The sequence below is a fragment of the Copadichromis virginalis genome, linkage group LG4 (genome assembly GCF_057382275.1).
Source record: "Copadichromis virginalis isolate Kocher_CV1m ecotype Utaka linkage group LG4, C_Virginalis_male_GT1.1, whole genome shotgun sequence".
Lineage (NCBI taxonomy): Eukaryota > Metazoa > Chordata > Actinopteri > Cichliformes > Cichlidae > Copadichromis > Copadichromis virginalis.
In genome coordinates this window covers 12,440,576-12,466,722 of record NC_140621.1, presented here as the reverse complement: position 1 = coordinate 12,466,722, position 26,147 = coordinate 12,440,576, and the positions used below count along the sequence as shown (strand labels likewise).

The window sequence follows — 26,147 nt, the reverse complement described above, 5'->3', positions numbered from 1 at the left end:
TGGGTTTCTTGAAAGCTACATTTGTTTGGTTCTAAATTAAAATGTTGAGCCATGCAAGTCTTTTGTATCCAAGCGAAAAATCAAAGTCAAAAAGTCAGAGGAAACCTGACAGTCACTCAGCCAATCTCTCACCATTCTTGCAGGGATACTTTAATGCAACACTAAAAAGGTTTGTTGAGAGAGAATAACAACGCATTTTTAGAGGAGCCCAACTGCTATGCATATTACAGAAATGTATATTTAGTGGTGCACATACTAATTTACAGAGGCCAAGCGTCAAGTGTCTATAGGTGAAATCAGCGAGGCCATGTTATCCCACATTGTCCCTATGTGAGACGGCACAGCAATATCCCACATTGGAATTGAGTGTAGTTTATAGAAGAACCACATAGCCAAAAAAAATCTTATCTATGGGTGTATCCATACTGAAAGCTAACAAAAACGGACAAACACAGCTAGTTATGTGCAGTACTGCAAATGTTGGTATTGATCTGATATCAAGCCAGTATTCCCTATACCAATACAAATATTTTTAGCCTATAAGGGCAGCTTATGTAAGGGAGAGCAGTGTTTCATGATTTATGAAATAGTCATCAATATGCAAATTCTGAACACATTTTAATGACCACTAAAATCACTTTGATTTTTTTTTTTAAATTTCCCACAATAATTAGTTAACACGACAACAAAACAAATCTTTCACCTTCTTAATTATTTTAAAACTATTCTTTTTTTTTAGACCTGTCTTTTAAGCACTTTTGGTCAACATCTGTTATCTAAATGTGCTATAGGTTTTAAATATTCTAGACGTGACGGTAAATACAAAATCTTTCAGATATTTTCATACAGCATGTCTGAGCTATAGTTTTTTAATTCCAAAATTCAGTGGGCTACAAACTGAACTTATAGGATAGAAGCAAAGTATTGATCTTATCACCGTAGCATCGATGGGAGATCAATAGTAATTCAAACTACTTGGCAGTGTTAGCAACATTTGTGCTCTAACAATTTACTATATCTAATGGGAAATGACAGAACATTGTGTCTGTGATACCTACCTTTATAGTGAGGTGTAGTTGAGGGTTAGTCGTGGGGGTTCCATGGTGTAATGGTTAGCACTCTGGACTCTGAATCCAGCGATCCGAGTTCAAATCTCGGTGGAACCTAAATGTTTTGGATGGAGAAGCTTTTCGCTTTGTGTTCATGAAAGTTAACATTGTTAGCTTTTGAAATAAATATAAGAAAATAACTATGATCTGTCTTCATTACGCCGTCAAATATCGATATAATACGCTTTAAAATTTCTCAAATTCGACGGCGGAAACTGCCGCTCTTCTTCCGCCTGATTTGGCTCATACGTCATACTCTTCCGTTCAAGATGGCAGCAGCAATGGACGTGGATACACCGAGCGGTACTAATAGCGCAAGCAAGAAACGATTTGAAGTAAAGAAGGTATGGCTGTAAAAAGTCTCTCACCGGGGAGTTACTAAGAAGCTGTCTAATGTGAACAATGGACGCTATCATAGCTCAGTGCCGCTCACTGCCTTTACTAAGCTAACTCTAGCATGCTAACTTTAGCGCTATGTCACTGTGGCATAGGACACTAGGCTTGTAGCTGTTAGTAACGAATACCCACGAATTTGCACTTCCCATTAAGGGGCCGAGAATCAACGCCCTTACAGATATCTCTGAATTAATAACAAAGGTGTAATGGGCAGAAACACATCAGCTGTTCAAACGGTACCCCGGCGGAATTAGCCTAGCTACACATCACACGTAATTTTTGTTTTGTATTTAAAAATAATGTTTACACGTTTGACATGCTTTCGATGGCGACTGTGTGTCTCGTTCTTATGCTATTCTTTTCTCAATAAGCTAGACTCAAATGATATATTTAGTGCCCCATGCCTTAAATCTCTAATGATTTGAGGACTTCTATAGAGTTTACAGTAACATCTCAGGCGTGTTTCTGGGATGGGGAAGTGGATAAGGCCCTCTTACAGACACTCAAGAGATGCTTTTGCTTCTTCTTTTTCAAATCAAAAGACATTTGACACTCATAATGAACCAAAGTTAAAATATATATTTTTAAATAAAACATATGTTTATGTCATGTTTGTTATTAAGCTCAAAAAGTGCCCCTCAAGTCACAGCAGTTTGTGCACTGCTGGCCCTCGTGTGGTTCAAATAAGGGGATATAGACATTTTTTAAATTAAATAATCTCCAGATTATGAATCTTGGATCATATATTTGTGTGATTTTATTTTTCCCCCCTCAGTGGAATGCTGTGGCGCTCTGGGCCTGGGACATTGTGGTGGACAACTGTGCTATCTGTAGGAACCACATCATGGATCTCTGTGAGTTCAGTTTTACATTTTGGTCTTTGATCTCTTTGGTGAACATTTTGACAGTAAATGAGGTTTGCTTATCATTGTAGGTGATATGGTGCTTTTTATGTTGACACATTTCTCTTTTCCCTCCTCACCCATTAGGCATAGAGTGCCAGGCCAACCAAGCTTCTGCAACCTCTGAAGAGTGCACTGTAGCCTGGGGTGTTTGCAATGTAAGCTTCTATATAACATGTACAGTGTGATCAAAATGGTCTCAGCTCCCCTTTAAGACCATTGCTCTTTGTTTGAATTGCACTGTGGAAGAAAAATCCTGATCTGACCACTTGATTTTCTCTGTTTTCTCTCTGTCTTTGCTGTGTGTGATTGGCAACAAAAGCCAATCACACACAGCAAAGAAGATGAAAATGGGTGTCTGAAATTATTTTTTGGGAACAAAGGAGGAAGTCATAGGAAGTGTGTGTGCCCTGCACTCCACAGTTCAGGTTGTTTCTACTGAATGATCTCCCTGGGACAACTCAGGATATCACAGTAGAACTGAGTCTTCACAGTCTGACCCTGGTGTCTGTAGCACTGACAGTTGTTGATGCTCCCTGTTCAAATTTGGCATTCATACTGAAAACATGCAGATTCACAAAGTCAGATTAGGACTTCTAAGGAGTGATCTTAAAAAGACGATGACAGGCACCTCCTGTAACAATCATCTCTGCTGCCAGGAAGGGCAGATATAGGAAGTTCTATGTATCGGGCAGAGGTGATCTTCCAGATGATATATCATTATCAAAAATGATCAGCATGCTGATCCATAAAGGTGAGAGGAATCATGTTAAACACAAATTAATATTAGTATAACTTCTGAAGCGATTTTCCCAACATTGATCATAATGAACTTTAATAGGAATTTCCTGCACAAGGCTGTTGTGCTTATAAGAGCTTGCTCATGCCAGGTTTATATGCAGGAACTATACATGCAATGAACACTATTTAAATGGAAGGTTTTAAAGTTTCCCAAATCCTTAAAAATGGTTTTAAATAATCTGGGATAACTTGATCCTCTGGTCATTTTGTTATTTTAAGCGCACATGATCTATTTCTTTGTTTTCCAGTTGTGCCTCAAAGTTTGATTGTTGTCGTGTGGAAGTACAAAGAATTAGTATTAGCAGTATTGCCAGGTCTCTCTTGGAAATGAGATTTTTGCCTGGATAAATAAAGGACTAATAATAAATAAAATACATGATACTTAAATATTGTAAACCTGAAGTAAAATATAGATTTTCCACTAGAGAAGTTATTTTTGTTAAATAAAATTCTTTTAGGTAGTTTTACCATCCTTCTACTGTTTCTCTTTTCCAGCATGCTTTCCACTTCCACTGTATTTCTCGCTGGCTGAAGACCAGACAGGTGTGTCCTCTGGACAACAGGGAGTGGGAGTTTCAGAAGTGAGTACCATGCATTACATTGTATACAGTTTTACTGTGTGGTCCAATCACAAGGGTTTAAGGGGTTCCTTGGTTAACAGTGCATTTGATCATTTGTTGACCCGCAGAGAAAATTGTTTATTCTTTAAAACTGAAGAGCTGTACTGACAGAACATCCTCTCTGTCATGTTTTCACAGATATGGACACTAGCTCGTTTATCCTTCACCCCTTTGTTGGCTTCTGCAAGCAGCACCCTCACTTTATCCTTGTTCTGACCCGCTTATAAAAGCTGTTTCTCATGTATTTTGTTCTGGTATATTGTAAGTACAGAAATAAACAGGAATCTTGTGAAAAATACAGCTTGTGTGACTTGTGTTGTCGGAATTTTAAAGAGGAAGGGACAAGCAGCACATTTTCAGGGGTTGTGGGCAAAAGACTGAGTTAATGAAGGAGATCCAAAGGACAAATCAGCCGTCTGCTGTGACAGGACAGTGCTCAGTCAGATCTGCTTTGATAAGAGCCCAGCCGGCTGCGTGTTAGAGTGGTAATCCTCTGGCTGAAAGACAGATGTTGTGGATGGATTAAGTAGCTGGTGGCCCACTCTCCCACCAGGCCGGATTTATCAAAGTACCTTTAAAGACCCACATTTGGAACCAGCTGATGTGTTTGTAAACAGATTGAGGCAATGATTATGACAGGTTTAAAGATGAGTCGAGTTTTCTGATCATTCTTTCCAGTTTAATTATCACAGGAAAACTGAAGTCAAAATAAAAATGAGTGAACTCTTTTACACATGACATTTAACGGGAAACAGAACTAGAAATGCAGATCAAACCTGATTTGCAGGAACAGAGCTTTTATTTTTGTGAATTTTTCCAACAGGGTCAAACATGTTCAATACTTTTTATAATAATACGTCTGATAACAAGAAGGGCCCACAGTGGTGTGAGAGTTCAGCTCCGTCCACAGAAAGAAAGAAACCAGTAGCTAAATCATAGTGAGTATTAAACAGCGGTAGAAATGTTTCTAAGCTAGCGTCTTAATGCAGGAGGCTCCCGGTTTGGCTGTTCATGACGCAGGTTAGAAAACGTCAACCTGTGGTTTAAGTGAATTCCCAGCTGAGATGTGCTGGACGGGGTGTATAAGTATCAGACCTGACTCCTAACCACCGGGCTGCTTTGTTGACATGTTGCTAAGTGCTAACAGGTTGATTAAGAACATTAAAAAAAAAAAAGAAATTGCCAATCTTCCTCTACACCATGCCAGATAACCCGTCACCTGCTCCCCTGTTTGAACTACACACAGTGAATAATTGTTGAAAAGCTTTGCTCTCCAGATTGTTTCACCACATATCCACTCGTTCTTCTCTCCCATTTCGGTCCCGTCCTGTCTATGGCTGTGGAGGAGCTCCAAATTTAGAGCTCAGCTTGGTGACGAGGGCCATGATTTTGGGGTTGTTCTGATACTTGGAGATGTTGGCCGGGTTCTGGGCGACATCCTGGAAGGCGGCCATCACCTCAGGGTCCTGGAGTTGGATATTGGACAAAAATGGGGTCAACTTTGCTCACCCAGGGCATTTCCAAATCAGCTTAACAAAAACTGTTGGATGTTTTTTTTGTTTTTTTTTAACCATAGGTCATATGGTGGTCTTACTGATTCAACAATGCATAACAGCCATGTGTGGCTGAATGATTTATGTCAGGAGTAGGCAACTCCAGGCCTCAATTGCCAGTGTCCTGCAGGTTTTAGATCTCACCCTGGGTCAATACACCTAAATCAAATGATTAGTTCATTACCAGGCCTCTGGAGAACTTCAAGACATGTTGAGGAGGTAATTTAGCCATTTGAATCAGCTGTGTTGGATCAAGGACACATCTAAAACCTGCAGGACACTGGCACTTGAGGCCTGGAGTTGCCTACCCCGATTTATGTACTGTTCAGCATAAGAACTTGATTTAAATCAGGGGTGCCCAATCCCGGTCCTCGAGAGCTACCGTCCTGCAGCTTTTAGATGCATCCTTGTTCCCACACACCTGAATCACATGAATGGCTTGTTATCAGGCCTTTGCCAAACATGATGGCATGCTGAAGAGATCAAACCATTTGATTCAGCTGTGTCGGAGTAGGGATGCATCTAAAAGCTGCAGGATAGTAGCTCTCGAGGACCGGGATTGGGCACCCCTGATTTAAATCCAGACACACCAGCCTGTCTGGCACCAAGAACAATGTTGTATTGAAAGCCACTTAAATCACCAGTATGTTGCTCAGTCTGAACTTCAGTTTGTCATCTGGCTCATGTCTACATGCCTAAAGGCTGCTGCCATGTGATCGGCTGACTAGACCAGGGGTCAGCAACCTTTAACACCCAAAGAGCCATTTGAACCCGGTTTCCATGAAAACGAAAACACTGGGAGCAGCAAATACTTTTTGACATCTAAAATGAAGATAACACTGTATATATTGTTTTTTACCTTTATGCTTTGTGTGAACAACTAAGGTGTGTTGCTTATGAAATCCATGAAGTGCTACAGAGAAAATTACATTTTATTTATGTAATTAACACATTTTGAACTCTTAAAGAAATATAACAAAAGGAAAGACACCCAGCTGAACTAAAATGATTCAGCAAACAAACACTGTTGTGAGCCGCCACCCTTATTTGGGCTTTTGGATCCTTGACCTGACTTTTAAAAAAATAACTGGAAAAAAAGTACTATGCTGCTAAAAAAGAAAAATAGATATTTGCAAAATTCTGCCTAAATATGTATTTTACCCAGTTAATGTGTCTGGCGGGGCGTGGTCTGCAGCGCCACTGCAGGGGAGGCGGACACACCTGAGCGGCACACGCAATCACGCCTCGCCACCTTAACGTCTGTGCCATCTATGCTGTTGTGTTGGTGTGTGTCGGGCTGTGAGCTGCAAAGCTACAGCCGGCTGTATGCGTAAAGCAACCGTGAGTGAAAAGTGGTCAATAAAGAGAAGCTGAAAAGCATGTTCATGCAAACATCGTCAGGTCTGCCGTGATATGTTTACAATGGGACTTCTGCTCCTGAACCTCTGCACACAGCATCTGCAAATCGGGGCTGTACGAAGTCACTTTCATCTTTACGCAGGACTGTAAGCTGTCATCTGTGAGGCGTGAGCAGTGTTTGTTTTTAACATAGTTCACGGTGGAGAATAGCTGCTGACATAATGTTAAAGGTGACATCAATGATTTTTAAATGTCAAAACGATGAGAATTTTTCCTAAACCAAGTAGAAATACAGTTTCTAGGTATCTGCCTTTATTGAGGTGCTGGCTACACTGTGCAGACAGCTTTGTCAGTGAGTAAAAATTAGAACAACAACTAAATTCATCTCCATGCTGCCCTAAAGGCTAAAATAATCATTTGTTACTGTGTGGAAAAACAACCAACCCACTCCTGAAGCTCCCTGGTCTAAGTGTGCGCATCAAAATTGTTCTATTAGCCGTCCTGTCTACAAGACTCTCCTCAGCACCGTGTTACGTGTTAAAATAACCAACCCTAACCATGGGACAGCTGTGATGTGGAGGACAGAGTTAGTCACCTTCATGGCATTAAGCAGCTCAGGATCTTTCAGGAGTTCACCTAGACCAGCCATGCCGGGACCAGCTCCGGCTCCACCTGGGAATCCGCCTGGGAATCCACCCGGACCTGCCAAGCAATGATTAGACTTATACTTGCACTTATGTGTCTAATAAATGGATGCATAACAGAACCCTGACATGAACACACAGCTTCACACATTGTTCTCACCCTGGACGTTGCAGACACGGGATGATCAATAAAACAATCAGTGTTTACAGGAGTATAAATTATGGGACTCCATCATAAGGCATTCGGCAGTAAAATGAGTTGCTTTTGCTCTCCTACCTGGGAAGAATCCTCCTCCAGCCTGTCGTGCTTCCTCTTCCTGTTGCAAAACAATGAATGAGACATTCATCAGTGTCATACAGTTTTTGGATTTTTTCACTCCTGGAAAATCTGTGGAATTCCTCCCAGCAACTCACCCTCTGAGCCCGTGCGTGCTCCTCTCTGGCTTTCTTTATCCGGTCTTGCTTCTCTTTGATCTCCTTCTCTTCTCTCTTGCGCTCATATTTGCGTCTGTGCTCTATGATTTTGTTGGCCTGAAAATTACAAAGAGTTCATCTGCATTAAGATCGTGTAAACAGATCAGGACTTTGCTGTTTAACTGCAACCTTCTACATATTGAACTACCTGCATTACTGTTCCCACCAAAAAAATGAAACTGTGGCAAAGCGTTTTTTAATCTTTCTGTTCACTTCACTATTACCTTTGGCTGGACCTCCTTCAGCATTGCACTGGCATCCTCATCATAGTCCAGTTTACAGGCTGTGGCCAGGTCCCTGGCTGCCTCCTCCCAGTGTCCCAGCAGCCTGCAGCAGGACAAACATCAATTTACTGACAATATTTGGTTTCCATTTCCAGTTACCTTCTTCAGAACTTTAATAACTCACATATTTAATCTCTTTAGGACTTATATGGCTGCTTGAGTTAAAGGTATTTCTAAAAGCTCCTAAAAAGCCTTCAGTTGATCCAAAATGCTGCACCTGTAGCACCAACAGAGACTAGACACAGAGATCAAATTTTTCCCACATTAGCTTCTCTTCTCTGACTCACTGCTAAATCCATAATTGAATTTACAATCTTTTTCCTCACATATAAAACCCTGATCAATCAGTCCTCATCAAATCATCCTGTTACTCTCATAGAGCACTTCACTCTCACACTGCAGGCTTACTTGTGGTTTCTAGAAGTAGAATGGCCCCAGTTTGGATTCAAGAGACAGACACCCTCTGAAATATCCTTTAGTTAAGAAGCCACTACTGGGCAACATTACATTTTCTCTACTTTCATTTGTCATCATCTCCCTATGCACTCCTTTTTTTCCTTTTCCTTCACCCCCAACAAGTTTTTTTTTAAATAAATAAAACCGAACTGAACTAATTGAATACAGTGAAGCAGAGCTGACAGAGATCTGCTTAACATCACCTCCCTTAATCTGACTTACTGAAGTGTTTTTGTCTGTTGTTGGTGCTATTTGGAGCATTTTTAAGGCCCCATTCACACAGGCCAAGAGGGAAAATGCACATTCCTCCATCTGTTTGGTGATTGGTGGTTGCTGAGGGCTGCTGGCTGTTGCTAGGTAAAAGAGGGTGCTGTACCAAAAAACCTTGTCACATGTAGTTTGCATGGAAGACATCAACTTGTCTGCAAACTTTAAAATTTTACTCTCCGACTGGTTGTGAAAGCTGAAAAAGTGTGACATGAACCAGAAATGGACAATATTCGCCTTCAAAATAAAAGCATGTCTTATCACTGCAAACATCATGAGCACTGACCAGCCCATTTAGGGGAGTAATTCAGGCCTGAATGATGCTTTTGCGGAAGTTTGGAATGAGAGTTTGGCTATGTTGCCTGTGCAGCAGAAGCTCTCTCGTACCTGTGAGCTTTCCCCCTCCACTTGTAAGGCTGTGCAGAGTCTGGATTGATGCTGATGGCTCTGTCACAGTCTCTTATGGCTGCGTTGGGTTTCTGCATCTGGATGTAGACACTAAAACGAAGAGAATAACCAGTTACACTCAAAGGCATTCAGAACAGACGGTATCTGAGGGAAGAAGAGGCGGTGGTTTCAAATGAAGGACACAGTGGACTCTCACCTTGCTCTCTTGGCATAGAGGATGGCAAGGCAGGGGTTAAGCTTGATGGCTTCAGTGAAAAGATCCAGAGCTTTCTGCAGATCACCTAAAATATATTTAAAATGAGACATTACAGATCATAGAGTCCTTTTAATTTCTTCTTCCATGTACAGGGAGAAGCATTCAGGAATTGCATTCACTGTTCATTGTAAACAGACCATCAACCCACCTTCTCCTAGAGCGTTAATGGCCTCCATCTTCTTCTCATTGGCCTGGTCCATCATTTCCTCTGTGACCTGTGGGAGAGTATGGATATCTATGCCTCAAGTCTCTCTAAAATTTAAAATATAGTAATTTCTCTGTCTCTGAATCTTAGTCAGGGGCTCAGCTTCCAACTAAGATAGGGTTAAATTTTGATTTAATGTATGTGCATAATTTTACCTCAATGTCTTCAAGCTCGCCCATATCCTGCGGGTCATCAATGTCTGGCTCGATCACTCCCTCTCTGTCGATTTCTGAGAAACCAAACACAAAAACATAACATAAATAATTAAGACGGGAGCAGTTTGTTCTATAACTTGGAGGGTAGACAATTACTCGCATCAGCATCCCTGCAGGACTGAACCATTATTGTTGGCGGGGAACGTTTACTCAGCTCCACACTAACTGAAATAAGCTCAATGAAATTATTGGTGTAGCTTAAAAACAGGTTAACAGCTAGCAAAAACTGCACCACATCTCAGCTACCAACAAGGGATATAATGTAAAAACATTCTATGTTGGGATGTTACACCAATTTTTATGTGACCACATCAGAACTGTTACATATCAGTGAGCTATTTTTCTGCACATGCGTCCAGCCACATCTCCACTGTGCTCCATCTGTCGATAGCATTAGCTTTTTCAGCCTGGATGGAAAAAATTCTATCCTGATCTGAAATGGCTCAAGTTGAAGCCAATTGGACTTCTTTTGGGTTTCACGTCTCATCCAGTAAGCCCCTTCAGCTCTAAAAGCTCACGGGATTGTCAGCGTGGAAACACGAATGGTGGTTAAATCAAAACTGGATGTAGACTGCCTCCTGTTCTCTGTCCAAAATGTGAACATTAGAATCCTCAGGAGAGCATCCTTTGTCCTTTAAAGGCAAACATACAGCCCAGTCTCATCCTGTAGAAGAGGTGTTGTGCCATGTGGCTGTGAAATGGTCGCTCTCATGTCTATAACCAAGCACTCCTCTCTGCACTGAGTTGTTTAGCTAGGGTTTTTGTCTGAGTGTGTGGCTGGGTCTGAAGTGCCGTGGATGACAGCGTTATTCTCCCAGTCACTGTGCTCCTCACTGGTTGATGCTTCAGGTTCTTTTCGGTGCATTTTTGGTGACTTGATAAAGGCCCAGTTTGGATATCTTTTAATATGTTTATGTCTGTGTGTTTTCCCCGGCATCCTCCTTGGTGAACTTAATGTTTGTATCCTGATGGTAACTGTTCAAGTAATTTCTCTTTAGTATTCTTACTTGATTCTTGTGTTAACTCCCTCATTGTTATAGTTTAGAAATATTTAGAATAAGGAATTTAGATGATTGCGGGTAAGCTCTGAGTCTGTTTCAGTACTAAATAATGATGTTAAAATGCTTTAATAGGATGTAAATAGAAGTGTTTTCTGTTTATTTATAATTAATTAAAACATTCATTGATAAATAAAGGACTAGCAGTTAAAGTGTACTCTATTAAAAAAAATCTTCTGTAAATTGTGTTCATTATTTCATTTAATCTATTAAATTTACAGCATGTAAATCAAAGCTCCAGGCTGTCATCAAACAAAGTGTTGAGTGGGGCATACAGTACCTATTTCACTCTCCTCGCTCTCAGACGGCACAGCAGGCGCAGGCTCAGGCTCAGGAGGCGAAGCTGTGGTGGGTGGAGGGCCACAGGGACAGCCACCCTACAAGTCAGAAAGCACGCTTTGTTACGATGAGGTGTAATTTCTGACATTAGCATGAAGTAAAAGGCAATTAAATAATATTTTAGGCATCACCTGGCATGAGTCACTTGTCTTGGGTGGTGGAGGGATTGTTGCACCCATGCTGCAAAACAGAACAATAAAATAAACACAAAACATTAAATTTTAAGACATTGTTTTGGAGGAAAAGCCTAAACAGATATTGCAACAGGGTTACTTCACCTGAACATATTGCTTAGTTAATTTCTCAACATTTTAGTGTAATCAAATCATATACACCATCAGATTTAAAGTTACGTCCCTCTCCTTGGTACCACTTCACTGAACCACAGCATCTAAAACTGCAAAAAGTGAGCTTAAATTGAGTAAAACAAGCAGCGCACAAAGTAAGGCCACTTTAATGATCCCTGGGTCGCTGGTTTCTGATGATGATTTTGAGATCACATCCTGTGTTGCGAGACCCAATCTTTGTGGCGTGTTGGCCGGTTCTGCACCTCTTGAGTTTTGTAACTTGGTTCGTTGCCCCGCAGAAGTCGCAGGTTGTTTGAAGACACAAGTGTACGATCGTGTACTGACGCCCGGAGGGAGATATTGCAACTGTTTGAAAACGTGTGTAGAAAGAATCAACCCCCCCCCCTAAAAAAAGACACTCAACAAAGTCTTGGCTTCAAGTTTTGACTCCTTCTCTTTCTTATCGGCACTTGTGATGCGATATTGTCGGAGCCCTAACAACTATCTTTTAGGAAAATACTGCAGCGACTTTTTCATGGCTTAACAACCAGTATAAGCCTGTATCTGTGTGATGACGGTACGGAGTGAGCAAAGCGATCACAGCGGACGATATATTGGCACCTTAAAACATTCATTCCGTGAACTTTGATTTGAGATTTTGGCCCACATGCCTCTATGATAATAATTGTGAGGACAGATGCTGAGAAGGTGTACTCACTAGCCCCTTACCCTACCTAACCCTATTTAACCTGTCCCAAACCTTTAAAGACCGTTCTTTTATCCCCACAGGAAGTTGTGTCAGACCCCCAACAATCATAGTGGGCTCCTGGTGAGCCCAAGAGTGTAGTAAAACAAAACCTGTATTCAAATCCATCAGAAAACTAATGATTTGTAGTTAGGTGTTAGAAAATTAAGTTAGAGCTCAGCAGCACACACATATATCAGATCTGTCCTTTGGTGGGTGTCTGAATACTAGTAGTCTAGTTTTTAATGTTTTGGCTAATTGGTTTTTAATTCAGTTTTTCCAAGCAGTTTATTTCTAAAAATTCTCAGCAGCACAGACAAAAGTCTGCTACTTTAGTTAAAGTTACAGTGCTGAAAATCTCACCACCAGATGTCAGTCTTTTGCAGACTGCAGTCAACTGATTTCAGCTTGTTTTTAAACCCCCCCCCAATTCAAGTGCATAATCCCATCGAACTTCTGCAGGACAAACAACTGACTGCAGTTCATCTGTATTGAGTACAGGCTGTCAGTCAGCTGTTTACCTCAGTTGTCAATGTGTTTCTAGGTCTATTTACACTGGAGGCAGCTGTAAAACTGTGAAAGCTTTGAAAGAGTCTGAAACGAATCGCTTTCTTCAGATAACAGTGTCACTGAGGTTTGTTTATCACATGGAACAGCGATTTTTAGGACACAAGAGACTAAAATTACCTGGCATAATGTTAGCTTATAACCAACTTTTGTTGTTTAGCCTGCTCATTGTCTGCTCAGGAGGGTCGCGTGTCTAATCGGCTGACAATACCCAACTGTGACAATATCAAGAATAAATAAGCACGTTTATGCACGTTTCTGTGTGTTAGACCTCTCTGAGTTCAATTTAGGAGATGAGGCTTGAGGTGAGGAGCAAGAGGATGATGTTTTATTAAGATGCCATCGTGCGTTTTTCACTTCTTTGGTGAAGGGGACCGATAAAACCTAGGTGTAACTTTTCATATCTTGAGTGGGAAGGCGCAGACACAAATTAAATCTCACCTCCACCGTACGCGAACGCTTACGATTTCTCTGCGGCCTCTGACGTATGCTGCTGGTCTCTACCCACATACAGTGATGTACATGTCAGTCACTGTATTCAAGTTTGCAGGGTAACATGGCGGCTTCCATAAAGTGACACCTGCTCCTCTGTATTTTTTTTAAGAGAACTAATTAGTTTATGAGAACCTCAATTTGTTGGAAATGTAATTACACACTAATCGATGCATATTCTTAAGCACAATATCTTTTTATATTAAACAAACTCAAAAAAAAATAAGTGACTGCACCTTAAAAATATATACAAATAATAGTACCACAGTCCGAGCTGTTCAGATGAAAAAACAAAACAGTTTTCTGCATTGCAGAGTTGAGGTATTAACATCAACGGAAGCAAAACAACCTCTGGGGTTTTAATTTAACAATTAGTTGTGTTGTGAGGCTTTGCTTTGTGCACCCTACGGTGGGGGGGCCGTGTTCTTTACCGTTAGGTGGGCGGAACAGGGCATGTGGTCAACTCTACAGTCTGTTTCAGATCTCACCTAAGCACTTGTTTTGGCATTATGAAAAAAAAAAAATCATCTGTGATTCCTTAAACCAGGAAGACCAGCATTAGACAATGGCTTCCCACTGTTTTTAGCAACAGGTAAGTTCCCAGTGTACTGACTTTAGCAGCCACGTCCGGAAGAAGCCCATCTCTGGAAGGTGCAGGATCCCGGGATTAGCCTCGCACAACTGCACGAAGCCTTTCAGCTCGGCCACTTTCCGTGGGTCCATGCTGCAGTTTCACGTCCACCAGACGGAGCTCTAGGTGCAGGGGGAAACCAGAGAGGAAAAACAATCAACAGCTTAGCAAAGTCCGGAGTTGTGTTTAGCTGCACGTAAACAAATGACAGCATCCGTAAGCTAGGTATGCTAACGCACAAGGATTGAATGAGCGTGCGCAGTAACCAGCTCCACAGTTCAATATAAAACCAGCACCAAGCGCTACTGAAGCTTTATAAATGAACCAACCACGCAACGCCTATGAGTATTGACTGTTTCAGGGGTCGTAGGTCAGAAGTTTCTAGAAATGTGAATTCATCTGTGACGCGGCGACCGTTTGACGCATAATAACGTCGTTAGCTTGCTGCACCGCGGGCCATGATTAATGAAAATAGTTCGTAGATGCAAACATTATTTTCAGGAATAAAAGCAAACTCACCCCGCCGAAGATATGCCTAACTGACAGTTAAGGAAAAAACACACAGAAGAAGCCTGCAGTCGATGTTAGTACTATAATACACCTTCACCGACAGTGGCGTCGCTCCTGGGTTTTCATTCAGGCGTGTTATCGGACAGACCAAGGGGGTAAGGGTGGTGTGTGCCCTGAGCATGGCCTGACAGAAACGGTTGCGCTTCACAGCGCGTGCGAATCAACTCAGCTCCTCCAAACTTTGTAAACCCTAGAAGTACGAGATTATTTCATTAGAGGGGTTAATGAACCCAAGTAGTAAAAGTGTTAACATTATTTTCTTCTTATATAAATATCTGTAAATAGAAATATTAAAAAATAATATTTAATATAAATATATATATAAATATTTAATATTCTTTCTACTGACATAGTGAACAGCATTTCCTGTAGTTGTACTGGATCATTTTAATATAACAGTGCATTTAGATTTTTTTTTTACTAGTCATGGCTGTATCAGCATCGTGACAATAATAATAAATAAATTAATAAGCACTTTAACAGGCAAACAGTCACAAAGCGCTGTATACAAGAAGAGGAACATAAATACGAAAAGTTAGTGCAATAATAGACAATAAAAACATACAAACCCATCCCACCTTGAACCTTGTCTCGTTATTCCCTGAAATGTCACGCTCAGGGTTAAAATGCACAGGCAGCATGTTACCTCATCATTGAGTGGGCCAGTTTTCCCGGAGTCTAGCCTCCCAGGCAGCAACGCGCCTGACGGTTTAGGCACTTTCATTTTCTAATCATATACGCTGAATTTCATAGTGTAAATCGCTAATAAATATACACGTATTTGTTGTTTCTACCATGTAGTAGAAATGCTAGAAAGAAGCTCCTGTAATATTCTACTTTTTTTTTTCTTGTTGTAAGTTAAAATCATACTAAATAATAGAGTGACAGTGTTGTGCTGGTTTCTAGTTTAGTAGTTTATTTTTTTTATGAGAGAGCAATGTTTGTGACTTGTTTTTACAAGCTGATGGTGTATTTTATGGAGGACATACAGTGCCTCAATGAATCAAATAAATACATCATTCAGTAAATAATAAAATCTGATAATTAATTAAAATATGAAATAATACATTAAATAAATCTATACATAATTAATTGAAATATCAATAATGCCATTTAAAACATTTAATAATTTATTTGTTAACAATTTTAATTAATTACATTTAATTAATTGTTTAACTAGTTATTTGATTATTTTTGGCACTCGATAGCCTCCATTTTATTGAGTGTACAAATGACTAAAATAAAAGCTGCTTGTAGTCGGTTCAACAAGTAGGAAAGGGAGAGGGTTCCGCTTCTCTACCTGGGAAACCAAACTCAGGGAAGCAATTCTCATGAACTACAAACGAGCGTGGCTAGCAGACGTGAGAATAGCGAGCTAGCTAGGTGTAGCTGTCATTCAGGGTACATATAACTGCTGGAGGAGAGACTGTTAACCTCGGTAAGTGATAATAAGTTACTTCAGAGTGTCTCTGTGAATATGAGTGCTCGGTAGTTCGCTGACTGTCACACTTTGTTCCGCAGGGGAGCGACATGCTGTGACTGATCGGTGTCCTCAAGTTGCAGCAACAATGTTGCTCTCAGCGAGCGCCTTGGTGAGGACCGCTGTCAAGCTGATGCCACGGACCTGGAGTGGAGGTTAGAGACAGTAACTTTACAATCACTACAATGACATTACTGTGCAAAAGTCCTGAACCATGCCTCTCTTATGTACATGTTGGGTGGGAAATGGGGAAAAAAACCCGTCTAGAGACAGTATATAAGGCAATAACAGAGCTTGAATAATTCTAACCAGCTTGAAAGTCAATATTTGGTACGACCGCCTTTATTCTTCAACACAGTCTAATGTCTTTTAGGCAGCTTTCTTTTCATTTCTTTAAGTAATCTTCAGGAATAGTTCTCCAGGATTCTTGAAGGACATTTAAAGCTCTTCTCTGGATGTTGGTTTTGTTCTGTTCTCTTTCAACATGATCCCACACTGCTCCAATAATGTTGAGGTCTGTGCTCTGGGGAGGCCAATGTGTGTTTTTCTAGGTATGCTTTTACTGCATTGGTAGTGTGTTTGGGATCATTATCATCCTGAAAAATCAATCAGACACTTTCCAGATAGTATCCGGTTGTTAAGTGATGACGTATAAACCCTGTTTCCATTAAGGCTGGTGTCTTTTAAAAGTGTTTGTATTGTGTTCAGTTTAATCTGAACAAGCCCTTAAAATAGTCAGTGATCACTGGCTGATCACCTCTCTGGGTTTTTATTACCGCCATTTGTCTGCAGCACGTTGTAAAGCTCAGTTGATTTAAACCAGCTTATTGTTTGGGAGCCGCCAAATATTTTAATGTGTCAGAAAAGTATCACTCTGAGGCTAACGAAGATTTGAATGGGTGCATGAAGCTGTTGTTCATAGCAAGTAATCCAAACTATGCAGCAGGATATCAGTGACTAACCACGTGCTGGGGATGGATCATCACAGGCGTTCTGCTGACTGAAGTTTGGTCCATTTTCAGTGTCTTTTTCCTGTTGTACGATTGCATTTGTCTTTGCCCATTGGGGTCTCTCACATTAACTTTCATTGAGAGCAAAAAAGTTTGCGTTCATCCTCCAACTTCACTGTGCTAATGTGTTTTTATTTTCCATATCAACCATAGCTCTGTCAGCTAGCCCAACTTCAGTAACCTTACAAACATTGCTGCTGTTTAGTTTTCTGTCTTCATGCATGTCCAAAGTGATTGCTGCGCTGTACTTTTCATTTTTCAGGATAACTCAGTCAGAATATGGTGTATCATCTTTGGATAGAAACTAGCGAACTTACTCCCCACTAACCTCTAACTTCATAAATCCTGTTTTTCATGGATGCCTGAATCTTAAACTTGATTGTTGCATCTGGTAGAGCAGCCACACTTTTTACTTCATTACAAACTAAAGAATTTTGGCACTTTTTAGCTCCCAGTGATGCCGCAGTGTTTGTTTGAGTTGAAGAGGAGTTTGGACCCTGAAACGGCGAATGACGTCAGACTTAAAAGGCAGATTGCATGGTAGATCAAAGTCTGATGGTACTTTTCTGCATTCATAATTCCATCAATTTTGACAAGATCCCCAACACCACTGGCTTAAATGCAACTCCAAACCATGATAGAGCCTCCACCCTGTTTTACAGATTGCTGTAGACACTCACTGTTGCACCTCTCTCTTGACTTCCCCTGTACGTACTGATGACAGTTTGAACCAGAAATGTCACATTTGGATTCAACACTCCATCAGACCTGTTGTCACTGATTTTTGGTCAAGTTCTTGTGTAATTTGGCATCCCTCAACCTTCCACTGAGACCATTTCTAATGACCCTTCAGTGAACAGTAGGTGGATCAACAAAAGGTTCTTATGGACACAGCCACCCCTGTGCGTCTTCATTTGGCTCGAAACTTTTGCACAGTACTGGAGCTTAGATCCACTGAACTGAACTGGCATGTAGTTACAATGCCATGATTTTTTTTTTTTCTTCTTCCTGATTTATTTATTGATTGTGTGTCCCATTTATGTGGTTTAGCTAATGAATGTGCAAAGATGACCTGAGAAAATACAAAATGTGGTCCTTAAATGAAGGTTTAATTAAAAAAAAAAAAAAAAGTTAAATTGAAATTGCACTCCGCTTTCCAAAAATGTGGTTAATTAATCACAGTTCATGATTTAGCAAAATACTTTTTCACATTGGGTCAGGTAGGGTTTTTTTTCTCCTTATTAAATAAAATATTCACTTAAAACTGAATTTTGTATTTACTCAGGTTATATTTTTCTAATTAAAAAAACAAATGTGTTTGTTGATGAGCTTGATGATGATGTGTACCGACTATGCAGAAAACGAAGAAATCAGGGAAATGCTTTTTCACAGCACTGTACTGATGGGCTACTCTAACTTCACCATTGCTTCAACCTGTAAAATACAGCATATGTTGATGCTCAGATAATAAATATCTAATAAAGTCATAATAATTTAATGTTGTCCAGCGCCGCTGTGCTTTTTACTTGTTTATATAAAGGTATGTTTTGTAATCGCTCCTTTAAAAAAATGTAACTTCAAACCTTCACCACCAGTGGGCAGCGATTTACCCGTCGGTACACTGAAATACTTTCTGATGCGAGACGCTGCTCTATGCTGATAAAGCTGCTGTGACGCAACTTATTGGTTTGCGAAGCCTGGAGCTGATCGTTGTCACTCCCCCCCACCTCTAGGTGATTGCTAAATGAGCCCCCCCCCCCCCCCCCTTTTTTTTTTTTTTAATGGTTTTGTATGGATAAAGTTTTACATATTGGCTGAAATCAGACACACCGTAACTGAATACATATGTATAATATTACATTTGCGCTAGTTTTACACTTTAAAAAAAATCTGTTAATGTCACAGGGCTTAGATCACTCACCAATTTTAATAGTCAGTTGTCCCATGACGTCCTGTTGTTACCTAGTAACATGAGCAAAAGGTAAGTAGGTGGGAGATAATAGATTGTTAATGCAACTGATTTCTCTCTCTATCTCATTTTGAAGACACCCACTCGTCCCACTGATATGTTGCATGAAACCGTAAAGACAGCCAGACTTCTACCCAGTAAATAATCATCGGGATGCTTTGTAGTGGCCTGAAAATTGCTATAAATGGGGTTGGGTCTTTTATTTTTATTTATTTATTTTTTATTTTTTTAACTTTTACTAACGTTTAGTACCGAACTCTAAAATTGTTTAAAAAGATGCATGAGAAAAAACTACTATATTCAATACTCCAGCATCGCCCAGCGGACAGAACTGATATAACTTTGCTTTAGTCAAACTGAACTGACCAAAGCACCTGTTTACAGTCTGTGTGTGTTTCTGTCTGCAGGATGTATTTGGTGCCTGTGCAGAAACATTTCTGTGAAACCTGGCGGGTTGAAGCCAAAGACGGTTCCACCTCGTTACCTTGGCCAGCCCAGTCCTTTCACTCATCCGCACCTCATCAAACATGGTGAGTATTGTTTACAGTGGACAGCTGATCTTGTAAAATGTCATTTCTTAATTTATTTCTTTAAGGAAAGCATGCTTCTCCTCAGGTGAGGTAACCCCAGGTTTGAGCCAGACGGAATATGAGCTCCGCAGACACCGACTGGCCTCGCTTATCGAGGCTCAGGCCGAAAGACTCGGACCTTCTGCTTCCTCCAGCACCCATGTGGCCATCATTTTGTCTCACCCAACTAGATACATGACCAATGACATCCCTTATCCCTTCCATCAGAACCAGGTGAGCACTTGCTTTCAAGTTGCATTCAGTTCAGAATTCTTCAGAAAGGAGAAAAAATTGGATTTTGCTCTTCTTCCTTTTCCTGGGTGAAATTCCTGGGTAAGTTTTTACTAATTCATCTCAAAACACGTGTTCCTCAGGATTTCCTCTACCTCAGTGGTTTTCTCGAACCTGACAGTGCCTTGGTTCTTCACGGGAAGGGTCAACCAGACCAGGCTATTTTGTTCGTCCCTCGCAGAGACCCGGGGAGAGAACTGTGGGACGGACCGCGGTCTGGGAAGGACGGAGCAGCTGCTTTGACTGGCATAGAGAGAGTTCATAGCATAGAAGAACTGGGTGTTGTACTCAAGAGCCTGAAAGGTGGGTGCATGGGAGTGGCGGGGGGGGGGGGGTTACTCTTTGCAATCCTGCGGAGAGAAAAAAGAAAGTGTTATGGTTCATTCCTACCAGATCACTAACTGCCATATCTTTCTCTGAGAAAGGAAAAGGAGGCCCAATGGTTTTGGGTGGTCAGTCTGAATTACGCATGTTGCTTGAATAAAGAAGCAAAGTGACACTGCTTCAGGGTCTTTCACAAACCTTATTATCGCAGGAATATATATGGATGGATGGATGGAGTGTTCTGGAAGCAAAACTTCTGCCCAGGAGTGGTGGCCCTATCAAATTAACCTCAAGGTCAGAAAATCTGCAAAAGACCCACAAGTTTCTTGCTTGTACAGTTTGGGGGGAATTAGGTTTATAATGATGCAACAAGCCACACGTTTGGCATTATGGCCATAATACACAGCACAGGGGAAAACCAACCACAGCATATCAGCACAAGCACTTCGTATCAACTGTCAGCACGGTGAATGGGCTCATTTTCCAGCCACAGGACTCGGGCACCTTGAAGTCATTGAGTTGACAATGAACTCCTCTTCATACCAAAGTATTCTCCACGCAGACAGGAGGCCCTCTGTGCAGCAGCTGAAGCTTGGCACAAATTAAGCCATGCATTAGGACTATGATCCCTAACAGCAAATGGGTGAAAGAGAAAAATCAAGGTGTCAGTCAGACCTCACCTGACAGGCCTAGACTCGCCTCAAGTCCAGACCTCAGCACAACTAAAATGCTTTGGTGGAAGTTTAAGAGAGCTGTGCATAAATGAATGCCCACAAACCTCAATGAGGTGAAGCAACGTTTCTCCACAATTATGTAAGAAACTGATAATTGAGGTTATTGCTGCTGAGGTGGGTTGCTCTTCATCTTCATAAACGAAGAACAGGTGTACTCAAAACTTCACTAGAAGCAATAAATAAGGATTCTAGAGTTGTGCAATGTGTGACCTGTTGATTATTGTTCTGTGTTCACATTTTTTTGGCTCTGCACCTGCGGATCTGCATGGATTCTTTTGTCCTTCAACTGTAAAATGCTAATGGGGTATTGTCATCAGCCCATTGAACAGCCGGGTGGATGTGATAACTTAAGAGTGAGGCAAAGTAGGATTTACAAATTGATACCATAGTTGCATCTACTCAAAATCTGGGATGAGTATATAATATAATTTTATTGACTGATGTGAAGACGTTCTTTTTGACAGGACGGTAGTAAAGAAAGATGGGACGTGTGTGGTAAATAAAAATGCAGTTGTTGGATAAATGCTTTCCTATTTCAGTGCCAAAACTTTTCATTTAGGTATTAAAATGTTTTTCTTTTTTTTTTTCTATTTAGCTCTTTTATCACTTCAAATTCACTCTTAGCATTTCTGTCTTCTCTGATCCTCTTCCAGGCACTATGCTGTGGTACGACACTTCTCAGCCGGCTCACCCTCAGCTCCACCAGGCTCACGTGTGTCCCGTTCTGGAGGCGGGGCCGACACCACGCACTCTCAGACCTCTCATACACTCTCTCAGGGCCCTCAAAAGCTCAGCCGAAGTGGCTCTCATGCAAGAAGCGGGTCGAATCACGGCACAGGTTGACGTTTAAATTGGTTCTTGTGAAGCTCTTGAAGACTCCAAGTGAATGTTAGATTTATGAAGTGTACTTGCAGCAGCTCATATTGTTATCTTTCAGGCTTTTAGGAGGACAATGGCTCTGTCTCAAGGAGATGTGGATGAAGCTGTCCTGTTTGCTAAGGTGACTTCTGTGATGACCTTTGTCTTCACTGCCTTTACGTGTGCGAGCAGTCATTATCTTTGTGTCTTTCATTGATTAGGCTCATGATGTAATTATTAGAACAGTAAGTGTTAGTTTATTGATTTTTACAGTTGGAGAAGCAGCTTTGAAATTTTCCAAATTTCCCTCCTAATTTCACGAATCTGCTTTAAAAGAGCAGGTATGGAACTCCAGAGAGTTGTACCTTAAACTGAAAATGCTGTTTAAGTCTTACAGTGTCTACTTTATTTGTTACGTACTGTACTGTGCAAAAGTCTTGAGCCTCCCCTCCATTCTTTGTATTTAACATAACCTTTTTTCCAGTTTGATTTTGAGAATCGGATCCATGGTGCTAACTTTCTTGCGTACCCTCCTGTGATTGCTGGAGGAAATCGAGCTAATACTCTGCACTACATAAATAACAACCAAATAATCAAGGTAATTACTCCATGAACACGTCAGAGGACACAGATATTCCTGAGAATAATTACTTTACATGTATTTAAGTAGCATATATGACTCATTACGTTTTGCTCCCTCCTCTTTGTCTCCATCAGGATGGTGAGATGGTGTTGCTGGATGGTGGTTGCGAATACTTTGGTTATGTCAGCGATATCACTCGAACGTGGCCAATAAATGGAAAGTAAGTAAGCTGATTACCCTTAAAATATTTGGTGCCAACTGTTTACAGAAGTGATAGTTTGTTTAATGAGCTCATAAATATGGAGAGTTTATGCCCTCAGGAAGGACACAAAAGCTTTTTCAATATGGGGATCTGAAAAATTACCTACCACAGTGCGTATTGGCTTGCATAGCAACAGATGATCTAGTGTGGCAACCCTTAATAGAACCAGACATTTGTTTAAAAAAATAAAAAAAGGGGTGATCTAGCTTTTGGAAATGAGAGAAACTAAACTACAAAACTACAATCGCTGATTGTAGGTTTCAATCCTTTACGCCTTGAGTTGTGGCAGAAGTTCTTTTCCATCTGTTATCATGACTTCGCTAACGATAGAGTGAAGTTCCCATTTGTGCATCGCAGCCCATGAGTCAGTGTACAGTGTAAATTTGTCAAACTTCATTTTACATCCAGGTTTATTTAGTCATCTATTTGTTCCAAGTATTTGTTTCCAGAGTGCATGTGTTAATAAAGGTGGTTCACATCACCTCCAATCCTGGTTTGGTGATCGTGGTATTCAACTTTAAACTTCATTTTATCTGATTTCTAGAATTTAGGTCCCTGAAATTAAAGAAACTGTAGTCTGTTTTTGAAGGTTGATCAGTTCCAGTCACAGAAATAAACGTTTTGGGGTTTTTTTGTGTTCAATACTAGATTCAGTCCTGCACAGATTGAGCTCTACGAATCCGTCCTGGAGGTCCAGCGTTCCTGTTTATCTCTTTGCTCTCCAGGCGTCAGTCTGGATCACATCTACAGCACCATGCTGGCTCTGCTGGGACGACAGCTTAAGCGGCTTGGCATCCTCGGGGCCAGTACCAGCGATGCTGAGGCGCTAAAGGTAATAATTGGAAAAACGGTGGGTGCCCAGATTGGTTGTGCACTTCATATTTAATGAGGCTCATCTGCACAGTGTCATGGTCCCTAGAGGAGGAGTCCGGACAAATCGTACTTTTCCTCAGAATTTTTACACATGCAGTGGACTTCAAGTGGTCGTCAAAGAAGTATAACAGGAATAACTACTCTGTTGTCGGGTCTTTGGCTGTCCGTATCTGCAACAGAGTATAATTTAGGCTTCATATTCTTATGAAGTCAGATTTCCCTTTCAGTATTACAGGTGATATCTTGTGTCGGTAGTTACTAAAGCTGGAGCTTCAATTCAACATTTCAAAAAGTTTTTTTTTGTTTTTTTTTTTGTTTTGTTTTTTTGTGTGCAGACCAGATGACCTAATCCAGAGGATTCCTCTCAGGTCCATGCTGGACTTCCATTCATCTTTTATTTTGGTGTTTTAAGTGCTTTTTAATGTGGTTGTGCTTTGTTAAGGTTTATGTGAGGTTTGACTTTAGTAGAACCACTCGTCTGACTGCTGCAGCCTTTTTAACTATTTATTTATTTAAATTCCAGGCTGCAAGGCAGTACTGCCCCCACCACGTTGGCCATTACCTGGGCATGGATGTCCACGACACTCCTGAACTATCTCGCTCGCAACCTCTTCAGCCAGGAATGGCCATCACCATAGAGCCAGGTTTGAAATCCACACGGTTGCACCTGCATGTAAATGTTCTGTCCCGTTACCGTTACGGCTCACATTGTGTCTTGCTGCAGGGCTATACATCTGTGAAGACAACGACCAAGCGCCGAAGCACTTTCGAGGTCTGGGTGTCAGGATTGAGGATGACGTGGTTATCAGAGAGAAGGGAGGACCTCTGATTCTGTCCTCTGACGCACCAAAGACCATCGCTGATGTAGAGCGGGCCTGTGCACAGAGATAGAGCAGGGAGAGAAAGAGAACTGACCGAGTGCTACTCACTGCTATCTGTTTATATCCTGAGACTCAGGGCCGTGGTGCATTACAGGTGGGAGCACACAATAAGACTTTAGTTTTTAAGTCACAACAACCTGTTATCCTCACTACTCTGTCTATGAAATACTGGCTGCATTAGAGCAACTCAGCTCCAAGACATAAAACCAAACAGCCAAACATAAAGTTGCAATTCTTTATTTACAAAAAAAGGCAGATTACAGATTTTATCAGTGAGCCAAATCTGACACTAAAGCCTAAATCAACATCTACAAACAACAGCTAACATCCAGCTACCACAAAAGTATTTTACGTGATAAAACCGGTTTGATTCTCACCATGTTTTCTGAACTATGGTTCATTTTCATATCTCACTGAAGAAGTTGCACACAGAAGTGCATAATTGTTTTCCAACTCATACTGCAGTACAAAGGATCCAAAAACCTGAGTACTGAAAAGGCTGCTCGTCATAAATCTGGAGTTACTGTGATGTCTTCATTAATCTGCTGAATGTGAAAAAGGTCACAAGAGTGTCAGTGTGTGTTGGATTTTGTTTTTCTTTTAGCAGAGAGGAGAGTTGTGTTGTTTTCTAAATTATTGTGTATTAAAATATTTCCAATATTTCTTTCATAACTAATAAATTCAATGGGTTTAACTTGGGTTACTTATGGAGGATGTTTTGTTGGTCGATCATAGTGAGAGATGACATTTCCTTCACTATATTATAAGGGTCAGTTGTCCCCTTATGTCTTGGACAAAAAGGACAGTATTGTAGGACCATTCATTCAATTCAGTTTTTATCTACATGGTGTCAAATCACGACAGAATTCGCTTCAATGTGGTTTATATTGTAAAGTAAAGACCCTACAATAGGCAGGAAGAAAGTTTAAGCGATACCAGACTGTGGACAGACCAGCCCTAATTCAATGCTTTATCAAAAATGAAAGTTTTAAGCCTAATCTTAAAAGTAGAGAGGTGGTCGGTCTCCTGAATCCAAACTGGGAGCTGGTTCCAGAGAAGAGGGGCCTGAAAGCTGAAGGCTCTGCCTCCCATTCTACTTTAAATACTCTGGAAACCTTAAATAAGCCTGCAGTGTGAGAGCCAAGTGCTCTTTTGGAATGATAAAAGTCATGAAATGCTTTGGTCCTATTGTCAAATCTCAAGGTTTAAATTTAAAAGATCTCAGTGCATTTCAGGTGACAGCTGGTATATTTATACTTACTATCTAACTAGTATATTTTTAATAAAAATATATTTAATGTCAAAGTCAGGGAAAGTTCAAGAGTTTTTGGTGGTTAATCTGAATATATATGTTGCTTGAATGAAGATTGATAGTATTAGCATTAATGCAGTATTAGTATTAGTTCAGGGTCAATTACAGATCTTATCATCACAGGGCTTTGCGCAGTCCTGTGGAGTACTAAGTTCCTCCTTATTGCTTCCATAGAAACTCAGAGGGTAATCAAAAGCACATCAGTAATTGATCATAACAGGTGTGTTTTGTGTGGGTTCATTTGTGGAATTTCTGGCCTTCTTAATGATGTTGGGACCATCAGTTGTGTTTTTCAGAGGTTGACAGCCCTATTTGACAACTGTTAGAATTCATATTGTGGTAAGAACCAATCAGCTAAGTAAA

General features: G+C 40.7%; 3 protein-coding genes and 1 non-coding gene across 6 annotated transcripts; 3 read left to right on the top strand and 1 right to left on the bottom strand.

The window, feature by feature from the left end:
* Positions 1-1,094: 1,094 nt before the first annotated feature.
* Positions 1,095-1,166, top strand: trnaq-cug (transfer RNA glutamine (anticodon CUG)). The gene has a single exon. It is a non-coding gene; the product is annotated as a tRNA-Gln (tRNA).
* Positions 1,167-1,340: 174 nt separating this feature from the next.
* On the top strand, positions 1,341-4,128 carry rbx1 (ring-box 1, E3 ubiquitin protein ligase). Its single transcript, XM_085453629.1, has 5 exons — positions 1,341-1,453; positions 2,281-2,359; positions 2,495-2,565; positions 3,704-3,789; positions 3,967-4,128. The coding sequence occupies exons 1-5, from the start codon at positions 1,379-1,381 to the stop codon at positions 3,977-3,979; spliced, it is 324 nt and encodes a 107-aa protein (XP_085309755.1). The 5' UTR covers positions 1,341-1,378; the 3' UTR covers positions 3,980-4,128.
* Positions 4,129-4,480: 352 nt separating this feature from the next.
* st13 (ST13 Hsp70 interacting protein) lies at positions 4,481-14,749 on the bottom strand. Of its 3 annotated transcripts, none has more exons than XM_085453625.1 (13): positions 14,588-14,749; positions 14,051-14,190; positions 11,478-11,526; positions 11,288-11,384; positions 9,890-9,963; positions 9,678-9,744; positions 9,470-9,554; positions 9,253-9,363; positions 8,083-8,185; positions 7,799-7,915; positions 7,662-7,701; positions 7,336-7,442; positions 4,481-5,294 (listed from the first exon to the last, which is right to left on the bottom strand). In XM_085453625.1, the coding sequence occupies exons 2-13, from the start codon at positions 14,158-14,160 to the stop codon at positions 5,160-5,162; spliced, it is 1,095 nt and encodes a 364-aa protein (XP_085309751.1). In that variant the 5' UTR covers positions 14,161-14,190; positions 14,588-14,749; the 3' UTR covers positions 4,481-5,159. The 3 variants fall into 3 exon arrangements, with proteins under 3 accessions (XP_085309751.1, XP_085309752.1, XP_085309753.1); XM_085453626.1 differs by lacking the exon at positions 14,588-14,749 and adding an exon at positions 14,398-14,506; XM_085453627.1 differs by lacking the exon at positions 14,588-14,749 and adding an exon at positions 14,308-14,386.
* A 1,184-nt stretch (positions 14,750-15,933) lies between these two features.
* xpnpep3 (X-prolyl aminopeptidase 3, mitochondrial) lies at positions 15,934-25,171 on the top strand. The gene is made up of 12 exons (XM_085453624.1): positions 15,934-16,076; positions 16,160-16,273; positions 19,505-19,627; positions 19,713-19,900; positions 20,041-20,260; positions 21,669-21,853; positions 21,953-22,015; positions 22,358-22,471; positions 22,591-22,676; positions 23,367-23,550; positions 24,115-24,235; positions 24,316-25,171. The coding sequence occupies exons 2-12, from the start codon at positions 16,207-16,209 to the stop codon at positions 24,480-24,482; spliced, it is 1,518 nt and encodes a 505-aa protein (XP_085309750.1). The 5' UTR covers positions 15,934-16,076; positions 16,160-16,206; the 3' UTR covers positions 24,483-25,171.
* Positions 25,172-26,147: the final 976 nt, after the last annotated feature.

Bases quoted from the DNA above. Each gene is read 5' to 3' on its own strand.
- rbx1 (XM_085453629.1), top strand. From the start codon at position 1,379: ATGGCAGCAGCAATGGACGTGGATACACCGAGCGGTACTAATAGCGCA. The intron at 1,454-2,280 runs GTATGGCTGTAA...TTCCCCCCTCAG, and splicing joins AACGATTTGAAGTAAAGAAG to TGGAATGCTGTGGCGCTCTG. The intron at 2,566-3,703 runs GTAAGCTTCTAT...TCTCTTTTCCAG, and splicing joins TAGCCTGGGGTGTTTGCAAT to CATGCTTTCCACTTCCACTG.
- st13 (XM_085453625.1), bottom strand. From the start codon at position 14,160: ATGGACCCACGGAAAGTGGCCGAGCTGAAAGGCTTCGTGCAGTTGTGC. The intron at 9,364-9,469 runs GTGAGAGTCCAC...TCTTCGTTTTAG, and splicing joins CTCTATGCCAAGAGAGCAAG to TGTCTACATCCAGATGCAGA. The intron at 5,295-7,335 runs GTGACTAACTCT...ATCCAACTCCAG, and splicing joins AGCTGCTTAATGCCATGAAG to GACCCTGAGGTGATGGCCGC.
- xpnpep3 (XM_085453624.1), top strand. From the start codon at position 16,207: ATGTTGCTCTCAGCGAGCGCCTTGGTGAGGACCGCTGTCAAGCTGATG. The intron at 19,628-19,712 runs GTGAGTATTGTT...GCTTCTCCTCAG, and splicing joins TCCGCACCTCATCAAACATG to GTGAGGTAACCCCAGGTTTG. The intron at 19,901-20,040 runs GTGAGCACTTGC...CGTGTTCCTCAG, and splicing joins ATCCCTTCCATCAGAACCAG to GATTTCCTCTACCTCAGTGG.